A 17,687-nucleotide genomic window follows, 5' to 3' on the forward strand; every position below is an offset into this window, starting at 1 on the left:
GTCCGTTTTTTCTTCAAATCCATATGTTGTATGCTGCTTTACATCGCAATTTTCTATCGCCAGCGATGTTAGATTTTTAAAAGAAGAAGAAACAGACGAAATTTCAATAAAAGCGTCCTCTTCATCAGATGTTGTGCCAGCAATACAAAAACAGGCTTCCAAGAACCTCCTTTTTTTCGATTTCCGCTTGGACTTTAGCTGGCGTGGTCTCATAGCACAAAAAAACTACCAATGCCAGTGGTCGCAATACATACTTGCACCAGAAATGTTATTAGTTACTTGGTGATATCATTATTTTGTGTTGGAAACTCTATGACGTCAAGAGTAACACTTGGCGCAGTGACGTCAGATAGCATTTGCGGTTATAGTGCTAATAATGGAACTTTTGACGTCCTGTTGCCCAGAGATACATTTCAAAAAAGTTTCAAAAAAATGTACATGTATATAAGTTATCACGGGAACGTCCTTCGTCATGTATGTTTTATAAAGTAAGTGTATATTTATTATAGCGTAAATGCCTTTGTGACTTGTACAATATTACAAAGGATAGGTATTTGTTAAACATCGATATGCGGGCTCTGCTCTACCGATTTTTCTCTACAACATTTTTAAAGAAAAACAAATAGATCTAACTAAAATTTTTTCTTTCGTGTTTTTATTGTTATCATTATTGTCATACATGCAGCTTGGTTTAATGTGGAATAGATACAAAATATATAATTCACTGTGATGGCATGTGTTTAATGTTAAATAGCAATAGATATTAGTATTAGGTATTACTATTATGGCTTTTCTTAGACGTACCTCCTTGTTCAGAGGATGTATATATATATATAGAGAGAGAGAGGGCAAGTATATAAAAAGTTATCCTTTGGCGCGTGCGGTTTGAGTTCTGCTACCGCAATCCGACTATCAAGTCACCTGACTTTAAGGAAATACCCCTGTTCTTAGCTTGGAAGTCCGCTTAACTTTTTGTGCCGTAAAATTCATTGCTAAGCGTACTTGTTGAAGCCATGGCTTTTCCTTGAAATTGTTAGCAAGCGACAGGCACGTAATGGCATAATCTCTGGCTTTTTGGCCTCTGTATTTCTCATATGTGGCAAGAGTTCGAGGAACAAGAGCGCCGTCACTTTTGTTGCGTCCATAGAAATGTGGTTTAGGACAAGTCTCTACGCTGAATAGAGGTAGAGGGAGCGATCCTTCCACAGACTTGGCTTTTGCTAAAAGAACAGCTGAACGTAGTGCTCTTTCTTGTTTCTTTTTCTTTTGGTTAGTTATCTTTTTCTTCAAGTCAGATTTTGCAATATCTTGCTCTGACTGTAGTTCATTATAAGCTTCCATTGCTTTGTATGCCGTAACGAACACACCCCTGTCTGCTTTACCGTCCTTGCTTTCGACGTTTTCACTATCAAAAGAGTCTAGAAGTTCGTCCGAAGCTTCCGAGTCCGCGTATTCAGTATCGCGTTGTGTGGTTGACGGTAAATTTTGGAGCGAGCGACTGCCCAGCATTTTTCCTTCTCGTATTGGGGGTAAACGTAACATGTCCGTAGTGGTCTCGCTGTCACTGCGCTTTCGAGGTAAAGATTTCTTTCGGTTAAATTTTGAACTGTTGGAGATCTCGGGTAACTCTGAGGCCTGGTTGCTTGTCTGGCGACTCATACGATCCCATTTGGTCAGACGGGGTAGTTTGAACTGTAGTTTCGCTTGTTGTCTGAAATAACTTTCATAGTCAAAATTTTCGCGATTCCCTTCGTCGATTTGGAGGGCTGGCAGTGCTTTTGATTGTTTTTGTGGAGGCGGGGCAGGGTTACCTGTCACTGCGCTTTTTGTGAAACCATCGATATGAATTCCTTGCCCGACGAGAGCACCATAACAATACGGCCTCCGCTTAAACGAAGATTTCTCCCAGCCATATAGAAACAAAACTTTCTTTTTAGCCCTGTCACTCCAGTTTTTCATGCTCACATAAATAGAGGCAGGGATTGTTTTAGACTGGGCGTATACGACCCTGCTGTACTGCTTTGAGAGCAGAAATTTCACGCACTGTTCCTGTTTGGCTTGTATAGCCACATTGAGCGGTTTTCGTCCCAGTCCATCCTTTGCCGTGATAACGCAGATGTTGCTGTGAGCGAAGGTGCGTAAAATGCCCAGTTGTCCGACTTCTGCCGCCTCGTGGACCGCTGTCTTCAAAGCGTCGACGTGAGACGAACTGTGGCACCACTGGCGGTACGGATGGTTCCCAACCGGTTCGTCAGGCCGCACTCCTTGACGCTGGAGGGTGACACACAGGTCAACGTGCCCGTAGTGCGCTGCTATGTACATCGCTACCCTCATCTGGTACAGAGCGGTTAAGTCTTCGGTGGAGAGTCGCGCCATGACATGAGACGTAAACCCGTTAATGGCAAGATTGAGAAAATCGTTCCATCCGTCCCATGTCTCCAAGCGCACGGTGTGTCCCACCTCCACGCCGTACTCATCCAAGAGATGCCCGTCGTACATTTCCCTGCCCATCACCGTGACGAGCCTGAAGGCGCCCACAGGCATCCCCGTCTTCCTGGACGCAATTCCTCGTAACTCTGCCACTGACAACAAAGACACCTGAATCTGGTCGACGATCTTAACGTTGTCTTGGCTGTAGAGACAGTAAACGTACAGCACTGGTTTGATCTCTTCCCTCATTAGGACTTTGACAGTACTCCCCTGGTGTACGCCGACATCAGAAAACACCCAACTATCCCCTAGGTCAGCCCCGCCGTAGTTCAAAGTAAGAATCTTTTTATCGGGTCTACCGTCATCAGACCCTATTCTAAACTTTTCTCTGATTAGTTTCTTTACTTCTGCTACTGTTAACCCATAAGGCACCTCCAAAAGCATCCGCTCTTTGTAATAGTTGAAAGAAATCTTCATGATGGACGGTATTTTTTTCCTCCGTCTTCGCGGCCGAGAGCCTCGGCCCGCTCCAGCTTTCTGCGCTAGGCTTCTGCTCTCGCCGTCGTCAGTGTAGTCGATTGATGTCATCATGAAGCCGCTACGCGTCTAGGTTACTGTATGTATACATAAGATTTACTAGTTTATTCATCGTCTAGAAGTGTGTTTCCACAGTACGATAATGGCCCAAGAGAGCTGCCTTAAACAAACCCTCACATAATGATTGTTGAGGGATTATTCTGTTTTCCATAACTTTTCTGAATAAATTGAAAGTATCTGGTTTTCTTTGATGTGTCGTCCATTCGGAGTTCCCAGAAGATTAAAAGCTCTCTGTAAAAAGCGGTTGCTCTGAGTATGTCTATATCACGGGCTGGTAACTGTAAAAAGAGAAAAATTGCTATTATGAATGTGGACACAACGAAATGTAAATGTCAAAGTATGAAACCCACCCACCTGTTATTAATTATAAGATCTTTGTATTTTGAGAAGAAATACGCATTCGGCACAGTTACGTTGTAGGGCCTATACATATATGTAATAACTCCTTGTTACGACGGTAAACATGCCGAAATACCCTTCCCTGTGCCTTTAATTATAGGACACAAAGTGAGTATTTCTTAAGGTAGTTTTTTTATTATTCGAATATAGAAGACTGTTCTTGCATGACGATGTTTGGTACGGCATTTTATTTCAGTTGTGTTCTGGTTTTTAGGCCAAATATTGCAACACTTTTTATGTTCCTGGCTTGCATCAATGGGTGTCATTTATTCAATACAAAAAGGTACAGTCAAACCTGACATAAAGCACACTCTGAGGTCCAGCATAAAAGAAGAATATAAAGAAATAAATAAACTCAATAATTTTTTAATTCTTTGTCAAAATATTGAAAAGATTCGTCAGTTATTTTTCAATATTTACGTCTGAAATTGTCATAAGGTTTTGAGACGATAAATGAAACACTGGACAAAAATCAATATCCAAGTTTGACCAAATGATATTTTACAAGAAGCCGCTACAAATTAAATGCGTCAACTTGACATCATGCGCATGACAGTTACTTATTAGTGAGTTGGCGTAAATAATATCACGAATTTCAAGATCAAAGGCGTGTCAAAAAGTTTTGCGAGTTACCTGTTTATTCATTCAAAATCTTAACGAAAAAATCCCAAATATGAGTGCCTTTACCTGATTGTCCACGTTTGTTCCATAAGTATTCAGTATTGGTTGAAAAGTTAATTTATAAGTAAAAAAAACAATTAGAATTTCACATCATTCTGCTTTACCAAACAGATATTTTGTCTCCTCGCTGAAGTAGGCCTACTGGTAGCAGTGAAGCTTTTCAATGTTACATGTATGTCACTTTTGATTGCCCTTGAGAGGTAGATAAAACTGATAAGCGTAAAAAAAGGGTTGAGTTCACTTGCTATCTTGTTTGATTCTTGAACGAAATATTGCATCCTGGTTCATTGCCTCGTTAAATGCTCAATGCTATTACACTGCATTTCTCATGAACTCACCTGATCCGCGCGTTGTTGTAAATGATACTGTATTTCGGCGCGTGTGCCTTGGATTAAAAGGTTTCGTAGTATGTGACAGAAGGCTGTAGAGGGGCTTTTATTAACTAGGTTTCGGTGATGAGGGATTTGTCTCGAATTGATAACATTAATACTTCTCCTTATCAGTGGTAGTTTAGAAATACATGTATGCGTGGAGTCAGCATATCGCAGCTTTTGATTATAACCATGATGAAAACTCATTAACCCCGGAGAAAAGTTGAATTAGTTTTAGAGATCGATTTCAATTTGTATTACAGGTGAACAAAGACGTCAAGGGTTTGCATAGCAACGCTGTACAAGATAGAGTTTATTCGACCCAATCTACGTGATGCAATGAGATAACAGCTGATTAATCTGAATGGTTGGTTTAATACTTAGTTACACCAGACCAAGAAGGCATCTCCTTGACTAGACCGGGGTCATTTGCTCCAAGTGTCTGATTGAATTTCAAGATGATGCTTGGATATACAAAATTATTTACAGAAAATGATTTGGTGAAAAAAAAGTACAATTAGTCGTACATGATAATTTGTGGTTTGTTACGGTATTCCATGTGTGAAATTTGAGTACGGGCGGTAAAAAAATATTATAAATTATACACGTCAGGAGTGACCGCCATCGTCACGTTTTCATGATTCAAAGAAAAATGCGTTATGAGACACTCCGTACGTGTGCAGCGTGATTTCTTAAATGTTGAGGGCACTGGTTTTTCGTGCCGGTGCAATTCATAACCCTAAATATCGATATTAGAACAGTCAAGTTTAGACTCCAATTTACGAAAAACAATAATTACATCAAAAAGGGAAGTTATTGTCATTCGGATAAGAGGTGAAATTAATACAAGTTTCAAAATTAAAAATAATAAGCTTGTTGTGACATGGCTTACATAGCTTAAAAACTTTCGATACAATATACCTCTTATGCAGAATTGTCTTCCAAAATAAATATTGGATGATTTATACTCACGCCTGTTTTAAATTTGTTTCGTGTAGACCGTTCTTCTCTGTAAAACTTAACTGGATCGGAATTACCAAAAGTACCATTCAGATTAATAATTTTTATGATAGACAACATAAACCACACGTTTCCTGTCACTAAGGCGTCTGTGGAGAACGCTGTGAATCAGTGTTTTCTGTGTCTAGGACTAACAGAGCGAGTTTAAAGTGTAATTTCTTGACACACGAAGCTATTGTTAATACATTCAACATGGGTCGATTGAAATGAATTCATTTTTCATTGATTACGAGACATCTTTAGGTGTTTGTTATTTTTGTAGTGCAAGTGGTCCATTACCGCTGTTTTATCTGCTTTCTGTATTTAACTGCTTCGAGCAAACATGAATTCAGTGGAGAGCTATTGTATAAGGGCACATGATACACGCGCAATATTAATTCTAAGTGAAGGGTCGCCTGTCTATTATTCCCTTCACCAGCCCGATGTCGGTATATAAATTGTCCAATACAGGTATGACTTCTAATCTTGTTCAACTGACTGGTATTTGTCAAGAAAACAAACTTTCCATTAGAGCTTAACGTATCAATAGACTTTCTAATGCTGGCTTAAACCAACTTCTCTCTGCTGGTAACCAGTACGCGGGTATGCTATGCTACTTAAGATGGGCAAATATTTCACACCGCAACAGATTTCTGTGACATACGCCAACAAAGAGACGCTCACCTGACATGACAGCCGAGTGGTGCATCAAAAATGAAGGGTTCTGTGTCATGCATACACACCAGTTTAATAGGCCTCTATGTTTGTTCGCAGAAGGAGCGTTTGTTGATAACGTGGATAAACAAAGTTATAAGCAAACATGAAGTTTGTAGATTAGACTATGAGAAGGCTGTGTTATGAAAAAAATTTATTCGACTTCATGCCTTGAATACTGCAGATAACAGTACAAAATATGACAAGATTTAAAGGAATGGGTTTGGATAAAAACGTGTTCTACCGGGGAAAATATAAAAAGAATAAAATTTGCGGTGCAGGGGACGAATTACTGGAGGAAAATAAGCATAAATTGGATTTTGACCGCCGGGTCGATTCTTTTTCTTACTGTCTAATGTCAGCCTCACTTAATTTATTCATTTAAAACAATGCATAGAATCGAGTTTTCAAGGTCAATTTTTATATTTCGGTTGTCCAGACTAAAATTTATTACCATCCATCGCTATTACAAACTTTCGTACAACTCGTCATCTCACATTTTTACACATAATGAAATTTCAAAGCTTTTAAGAATTAGACATCGCTGAAATTTCAGACGTGTTAAGAAACGTGTACAAATCACACTTAAGTTAAATAATGGCATGAATCGCAAAACTCTGTCTTTATTTCATGCCTAAATTTAATCCTTATGCTTATAAAGGAAATGCATGGGAAAGTCCGTAGAGTAACCGCAGTCTGGTGCACCCCACTAATCGGTCACGTATTTACTGATTGAAGATTTGTCAAAAATAACCCATTGGGTCGCCTGTGCCTGATCTGTGTCAACTGACAGACGTGATAACAACTGGTTTATTTCATACTCGAGCGGAAATTTGCTAAAAAGAAATGTGTGTTGAGCATACACACCAGAACACTAACAGAGTGTCGTATTCCTATTAAGCTAAGATTTACACATGCAATCCGCTTGATCGCCTAAACATGATCGCCTTAGCAACGCACCTTACCGACTCCAGTCCTTAATCTTACTTTGAACAACTTCGTATTGGAAATAAATAAGAAAGGCTTTGGTGTATGTTCTATACCAATAAGCGCAACCTCGCCTTCTTTTCTGTCTATCAACATATCTTATTAGCATCTTTTCTCAGAGATGGAGTACGATGAATATTATTGCGATAGCGATAATCTGTCTCAACTACCACAATCAATAATTTTCTCTGGTTTGTTGCAAATGTGCTTAATGAAAATAACGATAAAAAAATAACGAAAAAAAGTTATAACGTATTTTACAAAGGCTATGGCCAAACAGTCACATAACTACAATAGTGAGATAAGTTAATATTCAGGGATTAAGAGCTATTAAGGATCATTCAATAATTGACATTCTAAGCACTTAATACATGTATGTGAGCTATTAAATGTAAATTGACTTATCTGATTTGACTAATTGGTACAAGTTTTGCCAACCAAATTAAGATGATGTACAGGAGAAAATTTTGAAAACTTGTTAAATTTTGTAACAAATTAAACAAACAATAATAACCAAAACATAGCCAAAAATCTATTTTTTACAGTAACGTTCATTTTCTTCTAGGTTTATTCACTGATGTCCGTTTGGGAATTTTAATATATTTCTCGACACTCATGCCAGTGTTTAGTGTCAGCTGGGAAGGCCAGCTGACTGAAACAATGTAAAGAGCAAGAGACACTCAGAAACAGGGTTTAAACTTTGATAAATTGACAACTCTCATTATTGCAGTGTTACAAGAGTGCAAAAATGTGTTCATTAAGACTACATTAAAAATAATACATTAAGATATATTATATTAATAAATTAAAGATAATATATTAAGATATTTGACTTCTCCTGCCACACCACTCCACAGAGCATGTGATATTACTTCCATACTCTTTTTTTCTGTACAAAATCACTAAAGACATTTTACAGCTTCATATGTAGCGATGTTCCTCTTCCACATATAGCTCATTTGGCTTCTTCAAAGCTGTTCCACTGGCTTTTCCATAATTCATGTCATGTTTCATTTTTGGTGTACTAAAAATAAGACAATTCAAAGAAGTCACATGATATAACTGTGTTATGTGCTCAAAATCGGCAATACAAAACTGGATACTGGAACTGTACAAGGGAGGAAGGTATATAAATATATTTTCTCCATGCTGTTTATTCATAAAAGATCATAACCCTAGTTTTTAAATATTGGCCAACACAGACAGTAATTTTCTTTCACCAGACACCAACTAGGATAACCATTCACTGTATAATGGCAATGGACATTTGATAACATCACTACATATCATAACCAACACTGCAATATAAGGCTCTATTCCCATAGATTGTAGATCGATCTATCCCCGTGGGGAGTCTCACTAGATTACTTTTAGATAATCCGACTTAAATGTCCGTCCCACCTACTACAAGCTGTAAGGAGGTAATTAACTTTTGTGTCCGCCCGGCTGACAGCTATTTAGCGTGAACCCCCAGGGAGTTAGGTCGATCTAAAGTTGGTCGATCTAATCTATGGAAATGGGGTGTAAGTCCATTTTAATTTTTTTCGTGGCCTTCATAAAGAGGACCACACATCAAGTGCAGTACTTTTTAACATCCTATATATTCAATACTGATGCCCCTGAATATTGAAATGGAATCCCCTGTTCAAATTTACAATTTTACCTGAAGACTGAGAGCAAGGCTTTAAAAGAATGCATGTAGATGTCTGTCTTCAACCAACTTAAGCAAAATGAAGAATGTGATCTTTAAAACATATGCAATATGTATATATTTATACAGTAGGGTATTTTTAAGTCTGGAACTTAATAGAGTTTATTCGACCCAATCTACGTGATGCAATAAGATAACAACTGATTAATCTGAATGGTTGGTTTAATACTTAGTTACACCAGACCAAGAAGGCATCTCCTTGGCTAGACCGGGGTCATTTGCTCCACGTGTATTGGTCAGTTGGTACTTGCAAGTTATTAAAGACACCGGACAAGGCCCTTAACTATACTTTTCATACCAAAATCTCGTAAACCCTGTATGCCCCCTTAAGACCCAAACCTCACCTTGTTAACAATCCATTCTGCATCCTTAACTGACCTTTCTATGATCATTTGGATGCGTTCTGGATCATCTTCATCAGAGTGACTGTTAAACCCCTGGAGAAGAAAATAGAGTATTTTGAGAATATTTCCGTACAGATGTTGCATGGCTCATCAATACAACAAGCATGATACTGTATTACTCGGGATATAATTAGGATTTTCATGTACTGTATTTTAAGAGTGCATATGTAATGGTCATTTAAGTGGAGAAGGGTAATGCATTAACCAAATCAGTATAATAAAAACTCAAGCACAACAAAAAAATAAATGAATGAAAACTTAAATAAAGATGCTACTTGGAAACTGGTAGCAAGCACTAAAAGTAGAGACGGAGGTCGAGGGGGGGGGAGGGGTTACAAGTACATGTACATGTACACAATGTACTAGTATACCTGTCTCACGTAATTCTTGTAATAAGGCTGTGCTTCTTTTGGCAGCTTTCTCACTTGTCGCAATAAATGCATATAAAGCTGGACTGGAGTTTTGATATTTTTTGAGCTCATAATACAACTTCAGAGACACAGTAAGAAATGTTATATTATCAGCTCAGCTGCAAGCAAGCAACCATGCTGGAAATGACCTCTACATGACCTTATCATTTACAAGACAAGCCACACGCTTAATGTGGCGTTAAACTTGAACGTTCGAGTTGAAGTCTTGGGCCATTCAAACTCATAACGTTGATATATACTTGTGTTAACTCGAGTTAATGGGTCCCAGTTGTAGCAAATGTTGTTTGAACATTGAAGTTGAAACAGAAAGTATATGTTTTAAAATGGTTAAGGTGGTAACATACAACAGAACAAAATTAAAACATGCACTTGTTAAAAAAGCGAACTGAATTTAGAAACCAAAAAGCGTACATACCGTATAAATCAAATGTTACATGTACATCATAGAATAGAAATTGTTATATGGAGAGCAAAACTTAGTAAAAAACAGCTGATCATTCGCCCGGCTGGTCATTGTATTTCAGAATGAAACGTTTTATTTTCAAACCAGAAAGTTTCATCTTACCCAAATACTTCTACAAGAAAATTATTACTTTACTATAAACTATAAGTTGAAAGAGCTCTTAATGAATGAGTTTCAGGATGAAAAATAAACATTAAAGAATAAACATAAAAAACGCCACCTGACGGTCATAAGCGCACCTCTCTCTCTCTCTCTCTCTCTCTCTCTCTCTCTCTCTCTCTCGCTTTCCCTCCAACACACGAGTCGTGAACACGAGCACGGAAACATTTTTTCATTGAATTGGCCACAATTTTCATAATCTTTGACAGTAAAAAAGGTAGCATAGAAGTCGAAGATATTTGCTCTCCAAAGTATCTTTTCTTTTTCACTCAAAGAACGGGAATGGGAATGGCGTTGTGTGGTCGTGGCTTATCTTTATTTTCTTGGTACATTGATCATTTATCATATTCCAAAAAGTTGTACCACATACATGCACATGTACAAGGCACAGGAAAGTTTCGTACAGACATTATTCGTTTCAATATATATATTTTTTACATTCTCTTGGTTTATTTAGAGCTTTGATCAATTTAGTTATCCAATTCATCTTCATTATGACTTCATATTATTTTATTTCGCTTATTATTCGTTATCAACTTTTTACTTCTCATTTACATAATTCAGATATTGAGATGAATGTGAACTGTGCCCAGGGTCACTTTTTACATAGAACCTATATTATTCAGATAAGTCGCCCAACTATATCCACAAATTCACACTGGGTTAGCTTTTTCTGTCTTTGAAGAGCTGCTCCATTATTAATCCCGCCATCTGCCGCTTAGACGTCTCTAGACAATCCTCTTTACGTCTTATTGGATACCTGGGAGTGACAATGAAGAGGATCGAAGTTGCAGACGCAACGAGTGAAAATGTCATCGCAGATCTTTCCAAGTCCTAACAGTTCCGAGTTTGTGATGTTTTCCAAGCTCTCGACACTCTTTGCCGGGTTTTACAGGTGAGTCTTTCACATACCTACTACAGTATTACTACCTACTTTTTTTAAAAATCCTATCTTAATTTGTTTTTTTTTATATTCCTTGAAAGGGATTCCCCTTATGTTTTCTTAAATTTAACTAGGATTTTTCATCTGATCTTACTTTCTAATCTTACAATATGGAACATACCGAAAAAAAAATGAAAAAGGGTCAGATATTATAATATTTTTTAAACGCCAAAAGGTCGAAAAAAGAAAGCAAAGTCAAATTTACTTTTAAAAAATAGTACACGAACTTTTAAATTGAATAGATTATCAGCGGCTGGTGTGGTTCTGAAGAACAAGGACAGTGAACAAACACTCAATATGCGAGAAATAAACAGTGTGGTCGAGCCTCAGAGCGTGATACTTATAACAGGAGGGGCAGGGTTTCTTGGGCAACACATTGTCAAACTCATCCAAGAACGAAGACCTGATGTCAAAGAAATAAGGGTTTTTGATATCAAGCCATACTTAAATCAGTTAGGTAATGTATTTTCATGAAAATTTACTCAGTAAAGGGAAACATTTGTGTTATTTACTTTTAACTGTACATATTGCTTTAAACATACAGCATGTGCCTGTAGAAGTGCCTGTAGTATTCTCTTATTATTGATCACAAAAAAGATTATATGCGTGTAGACCAATACATCAAATATACGCACATTTTGTGAGCTGTAACATCATTTTGTATTCTAGACCACCCAGAAAGCAAGCCTATTAAGAGCTTTGTCGGTGACGTGCGCTCTCTGCATGATCTTCTCAAGGCGTTCGATGGCGTCGATACTGTAATCCATACAGCGGGGTTGATAAGTTACGGAACATTTCCCGATTTAGAGGGCATGCAACAGATTAATGTCAAAGGTATACACACTAAGTATAATTTTCAGATATACCCAAAAGTAACCCTGGTAATTAGCAGTGAAAGTTAAAGATAGGAAAAGAAAATTTCCTTCTCCCCTTCTCTTTCTCTGTCTCTCTCTTTCGCGCGCTCGCGCACTGCGGTCACTTGCGACAAAGTTGGGGATGAATGGGGTGCGACGAAATGACAACTGACAGAGTTGTGCGCATTCTGACTGTTTTCACGCATAACTATATTATTTATAATTTTTAGTTTTCTTTATTTGAATGTTTTATCTGTGACTTGGCATGTCTTGTTGTTCTGACACTGTATTTTGAAACTTCAGAAAGTTTTTACAAACACTGTTCTCCAACTTTTAAAAACTAGGTACTAAAAATGTAATAGAGGCTTGCTTGAAGCAGAATGTACCCCGTCTTGTTTATACTAGCACTGTGGATGTGGTGATTGGGTTTGAGGAGATCATAAACGGAGACGAAGATAAAACGACGAAGCCCAGAAAGTTTCTTTTTCCTGGGTACCCTCAGACGAAATCTGAAGCAGAAAAGTGCGTCCTTCAAGCAAACGCCACCCCACTTTCAAAAGGTTAGAATTGAAATTTTATGCATGTTTTTAGCTAATTTACATGTACCTCTTTAATAATAATTATCATTGTTTTTTCTTTTATATCTGGAACGTAGATTTGCAATAACAAAAGACCCGCTCTTTACTTTGTCTATTTCAGGTGATGGGTCTGTCCTTCAGACTGTGGCATTGCGACCAAATGTCATGTACGGCGAGAGAGATCCTCATTACGTCACAAACGCACTGGCAAATGCCAAAGCTCGCGGTGGTGTTCTGACACGAGTCGGGAGAGGCGACGCTTTATTTCAGCAAGCTTACGTCGGGAATGTCGCCTGGGCGCATCTGAAAGCAGAAGAAGCTATGAGACGTCAAGACAGTAGAGCTGGCGGACACGCCTTCTTTATAACCGATGCCACGCCCTTGGTCAACACCTTTTCGTTCATGAAGCCGTACCTGTCTGTCAAGGGATACCGCCTATCCTCTTATTTCCTCCCGTACACACTAGTCTATTCAGCGTTATATGTAACTGAATGGGCGCTGTGGTTGGTTTCACCCTTCGTGAAAATTAACTTGAAAACACCACTGTGCAGCTTAATCTATGTCAACAAGACGATCTTTTTCAACAGCGATAAAGCAAAAAATGTGTTGGGGTACGTTCCCATATATACCCCAGAAGAAGCCGAAGAAATGACTAAACGATACTATTTGAATAGTGACTGTTAAATATTTGCATTGCATTAGACTTTAATTTTATTTCTATAATCAAGCATACGATTCTACTCGAAATTTGTCAGTTGGTCACTGCAGATGTTGACTACAAGTTGACCTTTATCGAAATGATGTACATATCATTTCTTTCTAACATGCATTTATGCCATTGTCTGATGAAACAAAAGTAATACATTATATTTTTCTGAAACTATTAACTTTATGTTATGCACAGAAGACGTAATAGCTTATTTTATTTGTATTATTATTTGTTCTGTATTGACTTCTTTATCTCCTTTTCTGTCAATAACTGGTATGCATATTTTAGTATTGTGCAAAGGATTGTTTGTAAAATGTTATCTTCCATGATGAGACATTTGAATGTATTAAAACAATCAGAAGTCATTTTACTTCAACCGTGTTTGTTGCTGTTGACTGATTATCCATGAAATAATGATTTCGATACCACATCTCTTTTGCATGCAAGTGTTTCACTTTTTGAAACTTTGAATGCTTCAATATATTGACGTCCTTGATCATGCTGACTATCAGGGCATATAATTTCACATGCTCGTTTCTGAACTGTTTCCGTTCTGTCACTTCGTTGTTTTGTAAGAAGCAGGTATCAAACTGGGTGACACTACATGTGAAAGATAAATCATAATTAATACGTGAAAAAGATTATATTTGCTGTGGTGCAAATGCATTCTTTCAATCTTGAAAGAGTATTAAAATCGATGACATACCATTGTTTTAATTATTTACCACGAAGGAAAATTCTTTTGTTTACGTCAAATCCATAATGCCACGAGGTAGCCTAGGTGAAAATATAAAACAAACATTCCGACTACATTGGTGTCTCATCTTCCAAATAATTATGATATATGAGAATACATTAACATTTTCTCACATTCAAGGCAGGTAAAGTAACCGACAAACTGCCCTTAAATGTCCTTGAGATGCAGGTCGCACTATTTATAGATCAGTTCAAGCTTTATACACGTGCTGGCCGTTTTTCTTTTCCCTAGGCTGGGTAGTATATGAGGGCACTGTGTGTGACCTGACGCTGTGAGTGTTTAACTGAACACAGGTAAATGTCTCATTTGGGTGTGGATCTCTGACAGAAGGCAGGAAAATGCTATTTTGATTCAAGAGTCAAGACTGCTCCGAGGCGGAAGTCATGTGTATCACACATTTCCAGCATGTGTTATATAAGCTAATAGGTGAAACGCAGAGTTTCCATGACATGTCAAAGGTATAGGGGAGGGCGTTAGGGGGTTAAGAATAAGAAAGATGCATCGTTTATTTCAAAAATATAAATTGAGTTGAAACAAAGAGCATATTTTGCTGTCTAGTAATGGAAGCAATAAGCCTCATAGCGAGAGGTCACCTTGACAAGGATGTTACTACTGTTGTGCTTTCATTCATAGGCGGTGTACTATTGATTTTGTTTTTATACATCGGCGTGAAAAGGGAGGGAGGAAAAGTATTATGCGGGCCAACCCCATGGCCTGTGATAGGCAACGTCTTACAGATAAACCTGAAGAAGCCCCACTTGACTCTGGCAAAATGGGCAAGAGAATACGGCGATGTGTATGCCATACGACTGTTCAAACAAAATATCATTGTTTTATCTGGAGAAGAGTCTATAAGGGAAGCCCTGCTCCTGAGAGCCAACGATTTCGCCGGGCGTCCCAAGCTGTACAGGACTGACCTTCAGGAACGGAGTCTACACGATATCGTGTGGCAGACCTTCACTCCGAGGTGGCTGGCACTCAGGAAGATAGTCCACAGGTCTTTGAGGGCGTACGGTCTGGGCCTGAGAGAAATCGAAGCGAAGTCCATGCACGAGATCAATAGACTGCTAGATATATTTGAGTCAAAGAGGGGTGCTGCGTTTGATCCTCACATGGAGATCTATACCACAGTTGCCAATATTATGTTAGTCTTGGTTAGTGCATTAAATTTAATATACAAAATTAGTAATAATTCGATTAAGCGCAGAATTGGTTCAGGAAATAGTGAGATATACATTTTTCATCCTAAGCTAAGTTTTGTGTCAAATTTGATTTGATTTAAGTGACTGTTTTATCAAGTCATCTTCCTTCTTGTTTTTTATGTGTTTCTAAAACCATAATTTTACAATTATTTTCTCATATCAGCTTGTAGGCAAAAGTCTTCCTTATGGCCACAGGGATATTTACAACATCAAGCGCCTCAACGAGCTATTTAACGAAGGTTTTAGCGCTGGACAGAGCCGTTTGTTAGATCTGTTGCCATGGTTACGATATACAGGAATAAAATCTTTCAACCAGTTATCAGAAGGTCTACAAATCAGGGAAGACTTACATGCTAGATACGTCGAACCTCTCAAGGTATAGTTTAATTTTGAATAAATCGCATCTTCTCGTAAAATATCCGCATAAATTTTATTTAATTGCAAGTGGTTGATAACCATCCGTTTTCACCATTTGATGTAAATAAGAATGGCATGTTTAAATTTTTAATGTTTTCTGTACTATGCAGGGTAGTTTTGATCCTGAGAATGTGAAATGTGTGGTGGAATCTCTTATCCTTGCTCACAAGAATACTCACCATCTATCTGGTCATGCGGGCCATATCGGCGAAGAGTCCATTAGAGAAGCTTTTACAAATTTGATTTTGGCAGGTAGATTGTAAATTCAAGTCTTTACACTTTGGGTCTTATTGTACTATACGGGGCGTAAAAGTTTTCAATTAAGAAGTCATGATGCTTGGAATTATAAGCTCTTCTGTTCTAACACAGCACTGCCGCATTATGTTTTATTTATTTATTTATTTTATTTATTTATCGACGTTTCGCACCAATCCAAGAAAAAAAGAGTTAAGAGTTGGGAGCAGTTAATCGGTAGGTCAGTCCATCTTAATAACTTTGCATTGTTCTCTACAGGAACCGACACAACGTTCACTGCCATCATCTGTTTCATCCTCCTAATGGCGTCTCATCCGGACGTCCAGGACCGGCTTCGTGACGAGATCGATCAAGTGGTTGGCAAAGACCGCCAGCCCTCTCTCAGTGACCGGCAGAATATGCCGTACATGGGTGCGACGCTGTTCGAGCTGTTAAGATACATCTCTCACATTCCCCTGGCTATTCCGCACTGTACCACTGTCGATACCCAGGTCATGGGGTACTCTATACCAAAGGATACTCAGGTATATATTCGTGGATCGTTCAAAACTTTAGCGACGGATCCTTTCACATGCGTCTATCATAACGATATAGAATAGTTATCTCTGAGAAATAGGTTTTGACTACAGGGTTCGTGAAAAAAGTTTGGACTTCAGTCAAAACCACGGGGATAGAATTGTAAAGGTAGCATACTACGTTTTCATGTAAAAGGAATACGTCCAGCGTAGTCTTATTTAACCAAATCAAATATAGAGTAAATGACATTAGAAAAATAATTTCTGATAATTATCTCCCAGATCTACATAAATCTCTGGGGCCTGCACCACGATGAACGTTATTGGGAGCGGCCGTGGACGTTCGACCCGTCACGTTTCCTGGACGAAAATGGTCACGTACTGCCACCTGATCATGCTACTCGAAAAAGGTGCGTTTATACATACGCTCAAAATTGCACGTAGTCACCCTTAATTGTTTTCTTTACACAATTCACTTCTCTTTTACTTTAACATAGATTACATTCAAAAATGCACTCATAAACCACTCATTTTTTCTTATTGCCCTCTGTTACAGGCTCCTTACTTTTAGTGCAGGCCGGAGAGTATGTCTTGGTGAGGCTTTAGCAAAGAGCCGACTTTTCCTCTTTACATCGTCGCTACTTCAAAGGTTTACATTACAGCCCGACGGTGTGCTACCGTCAACAGACCCGAGAGACTTTGAGATGGGCCTAGTCCTCCACCCAGATAACTTCAAAATTAAGGCAGTGCCAAGACTATGACCATGCTTTATCATACGTGGGTAATTGCAAGGACTTTTGTCTGACAGTATCTTTTTTCTTAGCAGCTAGATTGGCTACAACATTTCTTTTTGTCACACTTCTTTCCTGCCTGCGACTTCAGAAGAGTGTAGTCACAAAGACAACTCATTTTGTTTGTCCGCGAGTGATGTTAATAAAAGTTGCCTTTTTAAAAAATATTTTATCCTCACGGTGTGTTCTTTTTTGCGCTACGGTAGACTTCGCATTACTCGGCATAAAGATGATCTCGTTTATATGGCATCATCTGAATCTTGTGAACATTTCCCCCAACTCATTTCTCAACTAAGTTTCTGTCCCCAGTACCAGAGTTA

The 17,687-nt window shown here is 38.3% G+C and overlaps 4 protein-coding genes across 8 annotated transcripts; 2 read left to right on the forward strand and 2 right to left on the reverse strand.

Annotated features, from left to right (window-relative positions):
• Positions 1-633: 633 nt before the first annotated feature.
• On the reverse strand, positions 634-6,252 carry LOC106151347 (uncharacterized). Of its 4 annotated transcripts, none has more exons than XM_013524569.3 (2): positions 6,162-6,252; positions 634-3,305 (listed from the first exon to the last, which is right to left on the reverse strand). In XM_013524569.3, the coding sequence occupies exon 2, from the start codon at positions 3,019-3,021 to the stop codon at positions 928-930; it is 2,094 nt and encodes a 697-aa protein (XP_013380023.2). In that variant the 5' UTR covers positions 3,022-3,305; positions 6,162-6,252; the 3' UTR covers positions 634-927. The 4 variants fall into 4 exon arrangements, with proteins under 4 accessions (XP_013380023.2, XP_086856713.1, XP_086856712.1 ...); XM_087000587.1 differs by lacking the exon at positions 6,162-6,252 and adding an exon at positions 5,451-5,612; XM_087000586.1 differs by lacking the exon at positions 6,162-6,252 and adding an exon at positions 4,446-4,550.
• A 356-nt stretch (positions 6,253-6,608) lies between these two features.
• Positions 6,609-9,874, reverse strand: LOC106151346 (LYR motif-containing protein 9). Its single transcript, XM_013524567.2, has 3 exons — positions 9,665-9,874; positions 9,234-9,326; positions 6,609-8,202 (listed from the first exon to the last, which is right to left on the reverse strand). Exons 1-3 carry the CDS (start codon positions 9,773-9,775, stop codon positions 8,182-8,184), a joined length of 225 nt encoding a protein of 74 aa, XP_013380021.1. The 5' UTR covers positions 9,776-9,874; the 3' UTR covers positions 6,609-8,181.
• A 367-nt stretch (positions 9,875-10,241) lies between these two features.
• LOC106151343 (3 beta-hydroxysteroid dehydrogenase type 7-like) lies at positions 10,242-13,800 on the forward strand. The gene is made up of 5 exons (XM_013524564.2): positions 10,242-11,241; positions 11,532-11,746; positions 11,959-12,123; positions 12,488-12,703; positions 12,843-13,800. The coding sequence occupies exons 1-5, from the start codon at positions 11,156-11,158 to the stop codon at positions 13,403-13,405; spliced, it is 1,245 nt and encodes a 414-aa protein (XP_013380018.2). The 5' UTR covers positions 10,242-11,155; the 3' UTR covers positions 13,406-13,800.
• A 558-nt stretch (positions 13,801-14,358) lies between these two features.
• On the forward strand, positions 14,359-17,537 carry LOC106151357 (steroid 17-alpha-hydroxylase/17,20 lyase). 2 transcript variants are annotated; one of them, XM_087000594.1, is made up of 7 exons: positions 14,359-14,613; positions 14,821-15,341; positions 15,553-15,765; positions 15,917-16,058; positions 16,320-16,585; positions 16,859-16,986; positions 17,133-17,537. In XM_087000594.1, exons 1-7 carry the CDS (start codon positions 14,571-14,573, stop codon positions 17,335-17,337), a joined length of 1,518 nt encoding a protein of 505 aa, XP_086856720.1. In that variant the 5' UTR covers positions 14,359-14,570; the 3' UTR covers positions 17,338-17,537. The 2 variants fall into 2 exon arrangements, with proteins under 2 accessions (XP_086856720.1, XP_013380043.2); XM_013524589.2 differs by lacking the exon at positions 14,359-14,613 and having other exon boundaries at positions 14,652-15,341.
• Positions 17,538-17,687: the final 150 nt, after the last annotated feature.

Source organism: Lingula anatina, chromosome 1, assembly GCF_051362555.1.
Source record: "Lingula anatina isolate TDL-2025a chromosome 1, LinAna3.0, whole genome shotgun sequence".
In the NCBI taxonomy this organism is placed as follows: Eukaryota; Metazoa; Brachiopoda; class Lingulata; order Lingulida; family Lingulidae; genus Lingula; species Lingula anatina.

Bases quoted from the DNA above. Each gene is read 5' to 3' on its own strand.
- LOC106151346 (XM_013524567.2), bottom strand. From the start codon at position 9,775: ATGAGCTCAAAAAATATCAAAACTCCAGTCCAGCTTTATATGCATTTA. The intron at 9,327-9,664 runs GTATACTAGTAC...TTTCTTCTCCAG, and splicing joins ACAAGAATTACGTGAGACAG to GGGTTTAACAGTCACTCTGA. The intron at 8,203-9,233 runs GTGAGGTTTGGG...TCTTATTTTTAG, and splicing joins CAGAATGGATTGTTAACAAG to TACACCAAAAATGAAACATG.
- LOC106151347 (XM_013524569.3), bottom strand. From the start codon at position 3,021: ATGATGACATCAATCGACTACACTGACGACGGCGAGAGCAGAAGCCTA.
- LOC106151357 (XM_013524589.2), top strand. From the start codon at position 14,748: ATGGAAGCAATAAGCCTCATAGCGAGAGGTCACCTTGACAAGGATGTT. The intron at 15,342-15,552 runs GTTAGTGCATTA...TTCTCATATCAG, and splicing joins CCAATATTATGTTAGTCTTG to CTTGTAGGCAAAAGTCTTCC. The intron at 16,987-17,132 runs GTGCGTTTATAC...CCTCTGTTACAG, and splicing joins GATCATGCTACTCGAAAAAG to GCTCCTTACTTTTAGTGCAG.
- LOC106151343 (XM_013524564.2), top strand. From the start codon at position 11,156: ATGTCATCGCAGATCTTTCCAAGTCCTAACAGTTCCGAGTTTGTGATG. The intron at 11,747-11,958 runs GTAATGTATTTT...TTTGTATTCTAG, and splicing joins GCCATACTTAAATCAGTTAG to ACCACCCAGAAAGCAAGCCT. The intron at 12,124-12,487 runs GTATACACACTA...TTTAAAAACTAG, and splicing joins GCAACAGATTAATGTCAAAG to GTACTAAAAATGTAATAGAG.